A 13,553-nucleotide genomic window follows, 5' to 3' on the forward strand; every position below is an offset into this window, starting at 1 on the left:
TTAGAATAGCAAAAATTGACAAGGCCGGAAATAACAAATGTTGGAGAGGATTTGGAGAAAGGGGATCCCTCTTACATTGTTGGTGGGAATGCAGGTTGGTATATCCACGTTGGAAAATAGTGTGGAGGTCCCTTAAAAAGTTAAAAATAGAGCTACCTATGATCCAGCAATTGCACTACTGGGTATTTATCCCAAAGATACAGATGTAGTGAAGAGAAGGGCCATATGCATCCCAATGTTCATAGCAGTATTGTCCACAATAGCTAAATCGTGGAAGGAGCTGAGATGCCCTTCAACAGATGACTGGATGAAGAAGATGTGGTTCATATATACAATGGGATATTACTCAGCCATCAAAAAGAACGATTTCTCAACATTTGCTGCAACATGTACAGGACTGGAGGAGATAATGCTAAGGGAAATAAGTCAAGCAGAGAAAGACAATTATCATATGGTTTCCCTCATTTATGGAACATAAGAAATAAGAAGATCGGTAGGAGAAGAAAGGGAAGAAGAAAGGAGGGGTAAGCAGAAGGGGAATGAACCATGAGAGACTATGGACTTTGGGAAATAAACTGAGGGCTTCGGGGAGGGGGTGGTGGGGGAATGGGATAGGCTGGTGATGGGTATTAAGGAGGGCACGTATTGTATGGTGCACTGGGTGTTATACGGAAGTAATGAATTGTGGAACTTTACATCAATAACTAGGGATGTACTGTATGGTGACTAACATAATATAATAAAAAATATTATTAAATTGAAAAAAAGGATAATTTTTGCAAACTACCCCAACGTCAAGTATTTTTGCAAACTACCCAATGAATGCCTCACTTTTCCAGAAAATCTTTACCACTGGAACTCACCGATGTTTTCTTCTTAGTGGTAGTTGGTTTTCTACAACTTGAATAGTAGTTGAGGGTGGCGTACTCCATCAGAGCAGCAAAGACAAATAAGAAGCACACGGTCACAAAGAGGTCCATGGCAGTCACATAGGACACACGGGGCAAGGAATTCCTGGCAATGGTGCTGAGCGTAGTCATGGTCAGCACTGTGGTGATGCCTGTAGGGGGGATAGTTAATAAGTTGTAAAAGAAGCCATACGAAATGTCTCCACTCCAACAGTGTTTTATTTTTAGGTAAATCCTTCTTGACATTGCATAAATGTAATAATACTTTTAATTTTAATGTCTATATAATTTTGAAAGGAACATTTCCATAAAATTTTTATCATTGTCCATACAATAACATTAAGATACCTGAATTAAGTCAACACCTTTCAATTTATTCAGAAATTCTCAAACTGTTTCAGATTTTGTCTTTTAAATATATTTTTAAATAAAGATGGTTTGCAGTCCCCCATACATTCTGTCTGTTCCACATCTCACACTGTTATTCTGCCCAGATAAACTGTTTCCTTTCTTACTTTTTCTTGCTGCAATTTATAAACTCCCACCCCTCTTTAAGACCCAGCTGAAGTACCGCTCTTGATGAGGTGGCATTGCTTATAGCACCCCAGGCGGAGTAGATAACATGTGAATCCGCACTACACTTACCTTCTATGTGCCTGGTTTCTGCATTAGCACAGAGCATTGCACATGTCTTTATAGTCTTTGCATGTCTGTCTCTCTGAATAAACTGTGTTATCATTACACGCAAAACTGTATTTTGTTCATCATTGCCTACCTGTCATCAAGCATTGTGCCTAGTACATTTTAGGCATTTCAATGAATGCCTCACATAAGAATGCATTGATTCATTGATTAATTAGTTAATTAATAATACTTAGTATTGGTCTGACTTTGACTATTTTATACACATGGGTCAATACTAAATATTTAAACAAAGACTGTGGGAAAGAATCAGAAAACAGACACATATGTGATGGATGGTTTAAAAGGAAAAACAAATTTAAAAAAGGAATAGAGGCTACTAAGCATGAAGAAGAATTAAATGGCTGGATGATAATTATACAAAAGGAGTTAAGGCTAACTTTCCTCTAGATGAGCTCCTGCAAAATCAGAACCTGCTAGACCTGCTGGACAGGCAGGCTAGTGACATGGACTCTGGAATCATAGGAATATTGACATTAACACTCACTACTTCTGTGCTTGGATGAGAATACTATAAAATATCCAGGGGGCAGTAATACTTCACGAGTGGGTAGACATGATGGATAAATGTGCATTAGTCCCACCTTTGCTGAGCCTCACAGCTCCTGTTTAGTGCCTCCCTGCACCTCCTCAGGAAGGTTGGCCAGAGCCAGTTGGAGAAGGAGGCTAACCACATAGGATAGACAGCTTAGCCATGTGTAAAAGGATATTGACCTGGAAGTCAAAGCCCTTAGCCTTGCTCTGGGCCTTCTCAGCATTTGGTCATGTAAAGTCACAACTTTCTTTGCGTCTGTTTCTTTAATCAGTAAGTGAAAACAGAATGCCAGGCTCTCCATACTGTAGGTGAGGAAAAAATGTTGTGTAAACTTGAAAAGTCTACACAGATGGCAGGTGTGTTTTTGTAAAAATAATGATTTTGTAATAAATATCCAATTTAACTTTATAAAATGTGGTGACCATGTCATGTCTACAGAATATGTAGGTAGGAATTTTTAACTAAATTTGGGGGTTATTAACCTCATTTTTTAAAATTTTTTTTATTATATTATGTTAGTCACCATACAGTACATCCCTGGTTTCTGATGTAAAGTTCGATGATTCATTAGTTGCGTATAGCACCCAGTGCACAATGCAATACGTGCCCTCCTTACTACCCATCACCAGTCCATTCCATTCCCCCACCCCCCTCCCCTCTGAGGCCCTCAGTTTGTTTCTCAGAGTCCATAGTCTCTCATGCTCCATTCCCCCTTCTGATTACCCCCCCTTTCTTTATCCCTTTCTTCCCCTACCGATCCTCCTAGTTCTTATGGAACTTAACCTCATTTCTTAAAATTTTTTTATCTCATTCATTTTCTCTTCTCATTCTGGAACCCCAGTTACAGTTATACATCTTCATATTGTCCTACAAATCACTGAGGCTTTATTCATTTTTAAAAATTTTTTTATCCCTCTCTTCTTCAGATTAGATATTTTATATTTTATATGATGGTCTTCAATTATGCACAACCTTTTTTCCCCTGCCATCTTCAATCTACTATTAGGCCCAGTTAGTGAAAATTTTCAATTCAACTATTATACATTTCATTCTAGAGTTTACTTTTTAATATACTTTACCTGCTGCGATTATCCACCTATTCATTCATTAACATATTTTTCTATAAGTCCTTTAACATTGTTATAATAGCTGTTTTAAAGCTCATGTCTGCTGATTCAACACCAGATTTGTCTTTTTATATTGACTATTTTTTTTCTTGATCATGGGTCACATTTTCCTGCTTCTAAGAATGCCTAATAATTTTTTTGTTTCATACTCAATATTGTGGATGATACAGTACAAAGGTTATGAAGTATATTATCCTTTTTAAAACCATGTTAAATGCTTTCTTATGACAGTTAATTTACTGGTGGTTCTCCTTGATCTTGTTATGGCTTGGTTTAAGATTTATTTAGAGGGGGTCTAGAGTACCCCCCCCCTTTAGTCTAAGGAACAGCTTTTTCTGGTGTCCTAACCAAATATTCTGGTGTTAATTTCTCCACTCTTCTGGAGTGTAAATCTATTATCCTAAAGCATTTCTAGTGTCTCTATCTCCTTAATGTCACTGTGGTGACAGAACTTTCATAGCTTCAAGTTATGCAACCATTACTACATATTATACTGTTTAGAAGCTGATTTTTTTAAGTCATGCTTACTATGAAAGCTGGTATTTGCAATTGTGAGGTCATAACCCCAAGAATTGTTACTAAATTTGTGTTATAACTTTGCTGGATAATTTACCAATTCTGTTATCTATTTTCGATAAGCATGCAAAACTAACACTGATGGGGGTATGACAGGTTAGTTTATCTTGCTCAAACAGTACTTTGTTGGTTGAACAAAGAATAAAGTAACAAATGCAGAAAAAAACACCATGTAATATGAGAGATTTGCAAGGATTTTGAAATTGGGGGAACTCCCTCTTTTCTGAAAAATATTTTTCAGGGAAAACAAACTCTATATTCAGTCTTATATATTACCTGTTTTCACAAATCAAAATATTGAAAGTTGGGTAATATTCCTAACATAAAGAAAAATTGATATAAAAATGTTGCCCAATTCTAAAACCACTGGAATTTAGTGTTTTGTTAAGAGGACTTTGGGGGTCAGAGGAAAATTCATGAAAAGACTTTGAGCTTTAGTGTGTAGATTATAGCTGAAAAGAATGATCACTTTCTTGCTTGATGGTAAAGTTGCTATACACAATCAGAACTTTCGTTACGGTTATGTCTTCAGTCCTCAAAGTGTGTGAAAAGTTGTGTCTCTTTTACACTAATGTAATGAGACTTTTCAGTGTGTCAGATTCCCAGGTTGTGACTACATTTTTATGATGACATCATCCTTAGAGCATAGTATCAGATGATGCAATTGATTTGTTCTTAATCTCTAACCCAACATATTTTAAGTGGCACACTTGGAATTATATTGTCAGAAAGAAGAGTCTAATTTGACTACTTGAAACAATCTAAGCACAGTTTATGGAGCCTTCAAATTAGATCAATTACATTTGAACAAGGTCTCTCACTGGAAATATTTTTATGAATAGTTCTGTATTAATATTATACAAAATGGTGGGAGAGTTGAAACTCACCTAATGCTGTTCTTGCTGGTGTAGCATCTTTTTTGATCCAAAATGACACCCAGGATAAAACCACAGTCAGTATACAGGGAATGTATGTTTGAATAGTGAAGTATCCCATTCTTCTACTCAATTCAAAATATATGGTCATGACAACATAATCACCTGTAATAAAACATTGTCAAAAGTAAAACAACTTTCTTTAATTAAAACATAATTCAGGGAAATAATTTTGTTAAATGTATGACTTGGATAAAAATATACAACTACAATAAAGTCAAATTGTGAAAAAAGGTCAAAATGCTGGTGTTCTTAAACTTATTTTTTACAGACTTTATTTTATCCATGGCTGTGCAAGACATTTTACTGGTCACTGGAAAAGACACACAAACATATTACTTCATAGAGGAGACAGACATGCACGTCTATTCTGTGACAGACTGTTACTCGATGAGTATTATTGCTTGAATCCTTCTGTATGTTTCATGTTTAAAATCAAGGGTAACACAATAAAATCCAACCTCAAGCAGATCCATAGTCATTTTGCTTTTTCAATAGTAACAGAGCTATCATAAACTTTCATATATAAATTTGTGTAACAATTTTATATTTCTATTTTTATAGCATGATTTTAGCTTATCAACCTTGTATTTTATGTTTTATTTGATATTTTTATGTTGATTTTATCCTTTCATGACTCCAGCAGTTAGGCTGTGCCAACCCAGAAAACAAACAGAAGAAATCATTTTATGACATTCTACTTCCTCCTACTACAGCAAAGACACCCCATAAAAGAGTTGTTACTAGAGATTCCATAAAATTCTCTGAGGGATAGGAGAGGGTGCATGTTTAATACATTAGACATTTTATTTCAAAATCATCTCTATTTCTGTCCTTTCTGGGCAACCTCCCGCTGAGAGCATGTCTGTCCCCCTCCTCCCATTTGACCTTCACTTTTCAACATGCTGAATTCAGCCTTTTGGCACCTGAAACTCACCATGTCCAGACCTGAACTATCATCTTCCCCCACATCAATGCCTGCTTTTCTCTCACCAAAGCCAAGTCCTTCTCACTATGCAAGACAGAAATCCAGAAGCCACCTGTGACTCCTCCTTTTCCCTTCTTCAATTCCTGCATTGCTCTCAATTCCTTTCCCCACAAGTGCTAGATCTTATCACAGTTCCCCACCTATCTCCTAAAAACTAGCCCTTTCCCACTCCAGACCATTCTATGTCCTACCATCAAAAGGATCATTCTAAAACACAAATATGAGCCTATCTCTCTCCTTATAATCCTTCACCAGCATCTTGCTATTCTCATATTATTGTCATGACTTTATTATGGTCTATACCATTCTGCACGCAATGCCCCTTGCCCCTTGCAAAGGAAGTCTTTGCACTCTGGACATCAGAGTTTCCCCAGGTCCTCAAATATACCAAGATCCTTCCCCATGGCCAATAAATCTCTTTTCATCTGCTTAGGGTGCTCTTCTTTTCCTTTCTCCTGTATCCCAATTATTCCATTCACCTTTGAATCTCAGCTTAGAAATCACTTAGTTTACCAGGAAGTCCTCACTGAGCCCCTCCCAACAACTCTTATTAATTCATTTCTATTGCTAATATATTTTTCAGACCAATAAACTGGTTCGTTATAGAATATATCTCTCTTGTTTACCAATATTACTTAATGATAAGCAATTGATTCGTGTTTATTTAATGAAAAGATCATAATGAAAGTCCGATTTTTACTTAAGAAGATTGACAGGGAGACTACATTAAGCCCATATGAAAACTGTCTTCCAATAACTAGAAATTTTTTGTGGTGTTCTGTTGTAGCAATATGCAGAATGGTTGATAGAAACATCAATATTGAGATCATTTTCCAAGAAATGCTTAAAATTTTGAGCAAATTAGCATTTCAGTACAAAGAAATCAGAATGATTAACCTGAAGTAATCAAAAGACACAAAGATGTTTTTCTAACATGAATGCCAAGTTACATCATTTCCTGGGGAAATATTATTGAATTATGTGTGATATTTAAATGCCTATCAATTTTTACATAAAATTTCAATTAAAAGCAACCAGAAAACAAACATAGCCAGAAAAACAAAACATAATAAATCAGTTATGAACACAGCCTTGACGGAATATCCAGAATTGAATAATTTCTTCAGCTACCATTGTGGGTTTCTGAGAAAGATAAAGAGGGACAATTTCAGAGCAGACACACAATTCATTTTAGCAAATCTATCTGCTTCCCCTCAACCTGAAGTAAATGGACTCTACACCTGTGCTCAAAATACACCTTTGCCTAACTCAGAAGTCCGCTGAATGTCCCATTATCAGGTATGAAAGACAGATGGACTGTCAGGACCACATTCTGGGGCCTGATCCTATAACTCAGTTGGTTCTTGGTGAGGTTTTGGGACACACCCTAAGAAGCAGTTCCAGAGAGCCCCGTGGTTCTAATATTCCAGCTTCCAGAGTGTACAAATGCCTGAGGAAACAGTGGCAGGAGAAACTGTGGGTTCTAGCTCATTGCCCAACACATAGCCAATGTGCCACTCATCCTAAATTGGAAGGAAGAGGCCATGGGGTCCTAATTTTCAGATGCATCACATGTTTCTGTATACACTTAATTTGTTTGTGTAGGCCTGAGGAAAGGAGAGGTGGAAAAACCCTCAGAGGAGGCAAAAATTCTTCCCTATATGTGTAAAATTGTGGCTGAAATTTCTTCAGACGGGCCAACTACATGCCTAAATTATATTTGCCACTGGTTTTAGGGCTCTTGACTGAAGAAAAATGTAGTTCTTTCTATCTGTTCCCCTTCTGCTAGTGTACATATACCCCCACACACACATTCACCCACAAAGACAATCACATACCCCCATGGACGCAGTCGCTCCAACTTGGGTGTGAAGTCTCAGCTCCTGCTTTGTGTTTCTTGGAGGCTTCCCCCCCACTGCCCCGTGATGTTTTAGCCATGCACCCTTATCAATGTGTGGCTTTCCTAATGCAATTCATGAACTGGAACAGAATGGTTTTGATTTTCTGTGATCAGTTCTTTCCAAACCAAAGGTATCTGGGTTTTTGGTTGACTCTTATGGCAAATAATAGAGATCTAGAATCCACAGAGGTCTCTGAATCCACCCTGGAATATGCCTGATGCCTATTTCCCCAGGGGAAAATGGAACAGAAACAGTTGGTGAGGGACTGAAAGATGTTTCTCTTTGATACGTCAAGGTTAAAAAAAAAAAAAAGTCATCTTTGGCCTAGTGGAATTATAAGAACAAGTTGCTCTTTGCTAATAGTTCATATGTGTGTGTGTTTGTGTGTGTGTGTGTGTGTGTGTTTCCTGAGCCAATGTAAGGGAAAATATGTGAAAGCATTGAAGACTTTTTGGGAGAGCATGTGTAGTACTACTTTTTAGCACAATGACACATATTTATGAAATAAAAATTTATTAAGCTAATACTGCGTTTCATGAAGTTGGAAGTACAAAGGTTAATAAGATACAGAATGTTCCCTTAAAGCTAAAGACTAGCCAGCCACATCTTCCATCATTTACCCCAGCATTGTTTCCAGAAAGAACTATTTACTCCATGTCATAGATAACCTTGTTTATTTATTACACATTAGGCACCAAAAACTTCCTTTGAATCTCTTTTAAACATAACTGTTATTTCTCCAGATTTGCCCTTCTTTTGATGGCCATGTCTTCTTACCCCCTCACAGAGGTATCTTCCCTTGGTCTCCTTTCAAAATATCCTAAGTTAATACCCTTCAAAAGCCAGCCAAGTCCTTATAATTAACAAGCAATATTCAGTACAAAAAAAAAAAAAAAAAAAAAAAGAAAAGAGAAGAAAAGAAAAGAAAAGAAAAGAAAAAGGTTTGCCCTGGGAAGACTTGTCTTTTTCTTTTGTTTATGACATCTGTTCATGAAATTGAATTCTTCATTTTAAGAAATCGAATCTATCAACCTTTTGTTATTGTTAGTACTATTGAGAATCTGTTTCCTAACCTAAGATCATAAATATATTGTATTGTTTTTGTCTATAAGTTTTGTTTTTATTTTTATACATAGTTATTCTTCTTCAAATTTAATTTCTTAAATTCCATGATCAGTTCTCACAGCATCATTCATTGTCAGCCTCAGTCATTCACAATGCCACCTCACATGTCCATATAAGTATGGATCTGTTTTATTCACGTATCCATATGTGTATGGATCTATTTCTACATGTCAATTCTTGTACAATTACCACATTATCTTAATTATTAAAACTGGGAGACACACCCTAAAATGACCCCAAACTAATCACACACTCTTACAATTCTCTCATTTTGAGTGTGAGAAGAACCTGTGATTTTGTTTTAACCAATAGAATGTAACCTGTCACTTCCTTGATCAGGTCACTTTATAGAGCAAAAGTGAATGGATTTTGAGATCTGTTGAATTCAAGTGAATCCAAAGAGAAATTATCATGGGTGGACCTGACTCAGTCAGGTGAAAACCCTTTAAAGATAGGCTGGGACTTTCATGAGGAAAGATTCTCCTTCTGGTCTTGAAGAAGTGAGCCACCATTAGTTCCACAGCTACAAATAACAAACTCTGTGAACAACCTAATGAGTTCAGGAGTAGATTCTTCCTTAGCCAAGCCTCCCGATGAGAATGAAGCTCAGCCAATGCCCCAATCGCAGCCTTAAGAGAGCCTAAACAGAGGACTGAGCTAAGCCACATCCATGCTTTTTACTCAGAGAAACAACTGAATTATAAATGTGTTGTTTTAAGCCACTAAATGTGTGGTAATCCATTACAAAGAAATGAAAAATTAGGGGAGCGTGACATCAACAAGATGGCCAAATAAGATGTCCCTCAAACATATTTCCCCTCGATAACACTAATTTGACATCCATCCATCTTTGTGCCTTTGTGGAAGCTGTGGGATCCAGGTAGAAGACTATGAAATCCTGGTGCTATTCAAGAATGAAGTCAGCCATTTTGACAAATCAAAACAGACTTTTACTGAGGCAACTGACTCATCAAACCTAAAAACAGTTCTGTTTGCCTGAGGACTCATCCACAGCCCCACTTGTCATTGGTTCTGTTGCTAGCACCATATGCCAAGGGACCCATGAAAAGTCACACCTACTGTGTGTTGAGTAATAGGTCCCAGCTGTGGACCATAAAATGGCTCATGAACCAGCTCCAGCCCTGTTGGTCACTATCTGGGAGTCTCTGAAGAACACTGATTTAGACATTTGCCAGATGAGAGAGACAGATGAGAGAGTCTTTGTGGAAGTCCAGGAGTCAATGGAGATGTTAAAGCACACTGCTAGAGCAAAAAAATCTGAGACTGGACACATTGATTCTAGCTATATCACCCATCCCCCAAAGCAGCAGAGCTCAGTGACAAGAGAGATCTTCTTGGTCTCTGATTTCTTCCACAGGGGAAAGTGAGAAAGTGTGACTGAGTGCCTGGCTTCCCCAGCTGTGTGGGATGATGCTAATGAGGCCCATTTCTCTCTCCTTTCACACAGAGTGCTGAGTCTTGACCTGCATGACTGGTGGGTGGTGGGCACTGAGAGAACAGCAGCCAGGGCTTGGAATGGAACATAATAAAGGGACACAGAACCTACTAATAGTCTCATAGACTCCATCAGGAGGTCTGCCAACAAGTTGCTGGGGAAACCTCACCTATAGACCTCCCTAGCAGACCCACAGACACCTCTAGTTCTCTGTGTGCCACTCCCTCCCCCAACAGTGGCTAGCTCCCTATGTGCATTCTCAGTGGTGGTGAGTGCAAGCTTTAGCAGATGGTTAGTGAGCACACAGAAAAGTCACCCAAATCCGTAGGCCTGGTAGAAACTACAAACTTGTGCACTCAGCAAAACACCAGGGAAAGCAAGAGAGGCTGTCAGCACCCACTATGGCTTTTCAGGATTGAGAGAAGGCACACAAGTTTAAATATGGAAAAAGTATGAGAAAGACTCAGAATCCCTAGCAGGGCTGATGCAAGTTATTTATCCCCCAAAGTCAGTATGTAAAGACTATAGGAAGTGACTACTACTTCAAATGCAAAGACAGCAATGCAAGACTTAAAGGAATATAAAAAACTAAGGAAACGTGATCCCAAAAAAGATCATGATAATTTTCCAATAATCAACCCCAAACATGGAGATCTGTGGTTTACCCAATAAAGAATTCAAAATAGCTGTTTTAAGGAAACTCATTGAAGTACAAAAAACCCCAGAAAGACAATTTAATAGAATCAGGAAAACAAGTCACACAAAAAATGAGAAGTTTGAGAAAGAAATAGGAATCACACACACACAAAAAGAACTAAACAAATTCTGGAGCTGAAGAACATAATTAATGAGGTGAAAAAAATGCAATAGAAAGCATCAACAGCAGACTTGATCAATCAGAAGCAAGAATCTGTAAAATAGGAAAACAGGACCATTGAAATTACTCAGTCAAAAAAGAATAAAAGAAGAAGAAAAAAGAGTGAAGAAAATCTATTTGATCTATAGAATATTATTAGTAGAAATAATTTGCCAATTATTAGAGTCCCAGAAGGAACAGAGACACAGATGCATATAAAACATTTAATTAAATAGATAATGGCTGACTGAGACTTCCCAAATCTGGGGAAAGATTTGGACATCCAAGATCATGAAGCTGATAGGTAACCCCAACATTTCAATCTAAAACAATTTCTCCAAAATACATTGTAATAAAACTTACTAAAATAAAAGAGACAGAACATTAGTAGCAGAAAAAGAAAAGCAAATTGCTCTCATACAAGGGAACCCCAATGAGGCTATCAGCATAATTCTCAGCAGAAACCTTGCAGGCCAAGAGAGAGTGGAGTGATATGTCCAAAGTGCTGAAGGAAAAAAAAATCTGTCAAAAAAAGGATATTTTACCTTGCAAGTTGTCCTACAGAAATAAAGGCAAGATAAAGGGTTTCCCAAACAAAAAAAGCTGAGGGAGTCCATCACCACTAGACTTGCCTTAAAAGAAATGCTGAAAGGAATTCAAGTTGAAACAAAAGGGAAGCTAATTAGTAACATAAAAACATGAAAATGTACAACACACTAGTAAAGGTAAGTTATATAGTCAAATTCAGAATATTCCAATATCTGTAATATGGTGGTGTTAACCAACAGTATAAAGGCTAAAGGAAAAAAGTATTAAAAATAATTATAGTTACAATAACTTATTAATGGATACCAAAAAAAAGAGGCAAATTCTGATATCAAAAATATTTAAAAAATTAAATAAAGGAGGGGAATAAAAGAATAGCATTTTAATGCAATAATGTAAAATAAACTGTTACAGCTGTAAGATATTTTATTTAATACTCGGGGTAACTGTAAGGCAAAAACTACTGTCCTACAGAAATAAAGGCTACTGTAGATATACAAAAGATAAAGAGAAGAGAATAAAAGAATACTATAATGGAAAGTCATCAATTTATAAAGGAAGACAGCAAGAGAGAAAGAAAGGAATAAGGGGTTTATGAAACAGCCAGAATACAATGAATAGGACAGAATTAGTAAGTACATACTTATCAATGATTACTTTACTTTTTAAATTTTTAAAAAGGTTTTATTTATTTGTTTATTTGTTTTTTTATCAAAGAGAGAGAGAGAGCACAAGCAGAGGACAGGTAGAGGGGGAAACCGGTTTCCCACTAAGTAAGGAGCCCGATGCGGGACTCGATCCCAGGACCCTGGGATCATGACCTGAGCCAAAGGCAGATGCCCAACCAACTGAGCCACCCAGGCATCCCTATTTACTTTAAATGTAAATAGAATACATTCTCCAATTAAAAACATACAGTGGCTGAATAGATTAAAAAGAGGATCTAACTATATGCTGCCTATAGGAGACTTTAGCTTTAAAGACATACATAGGCTGAAAGTGAAGGGATGGAAAGAGAAATTCCACGCAAGTGGAAAACAAAAGATAGCAAGGTTAGATATACTTATGTCAGACAAAAAAGACTTCAACTCAAAAGCTGTAGCGAGAGACAAAGAAGGTCATTGTGTAATGTCAAAGAAGTTGATTCATCAAGAAGATATAATAATTGTCAATATAAGTGCACCCAACATTGGAGCACCTAAATATATTAAGCAATTACTAACAAATCTGAAGAAAGAACTAGACAATAGTACAAATATAGTAGGGGACTTCAATACCCCATTTGCAACAATAGGGACATCATTCAGATGGAGAATCAATAAGGAAATGTTGGACTTGAACTATACCTAAGACCAAATGGACCTAACAGACATATTCAGAACATTCCATCCAACAGCAGCAAGCATACAATTCTTCTGAAGTGCATAGGGAACATCTTCCAGGATAGATCATATGTTAGGTCACAAAACAAGTCTTAACAAATTCAAGAAGATTAAAATCATGCCAATTCTTTTTCTAACCACAATGGTATGAATGTACAAATCAGTAACAGGAAAAAAAGAAAAAAAATCTGTAAATATGTGGAAATTTAACCCCACACTCCTGAAAAATCAGTGGGTCAAAGAAGAGATTCAAGAGAAATAAAAGCAATTCTTGAACCAAATAAAAATGAAAACAAAACGTACCATGGGATGTAGCAAACCCAATTCTAAGAGGGAACTTTATAGTGACAAATACTAACTTTAAGAAGAAAGAAAGATCTCAAACAAACGAACTTACTTTTACATCTCATGGAAATAAAAAAAGAAGATCAAACTAAGCCCAGTTAGCAGGAGGAAGAAAAAAACAAAGATCAGTCCAGATAGAAATGATAGGTCCATACCGTCCTGGATCTTCAC

The 13,553-nt window shown here is 36.9% G+C and overlaps 1 protein-coding gene across 1 annotated transcript in view; it reads right to left on the bottom strand.

Annotated features, from left to right (window-relative positions):
- The window catches only part of GABRG3 (gamma-aminobutyric acid type A receptor subunit gamma3), a 635,102-nt gene that overhangs the window by 14,367 nt on the left and 607,182 nt on the right, over positions 1-13,553 (bottom strand). Inside the window, exons 7-8 of the mRNA XM_044388333.2 lie at positions 4,736-4,888; positions 864-1,060 (exon numbers count right to left, since the gene is read on the bottom strand). Coding sequence (XP_044244268.1) covers positions 864-1,060; positions 4,736-4,888 — 350 coding nt within the window. The remainder of the gene's footprint in view (positions 1-863; positions 1,061-4,735; positions 4,889-13,553) is intronic.

The sequence above is a fragment of the Ursus arctos genome, unplaced genomic scaffold, assembly GCF_023065955.2.
Source record: "Ursus arctos isolate Adak ecotype North America unplaced genomic scaffold, UrsArc2.0 scaffold_28, whole genome shotgun sequence".
Taxonomy (NCBI): Eukaryota; Metazoa; Chordata; class Mammalia; order Carnivora; family Ursidae; genus Ursus; species Ursus arctos.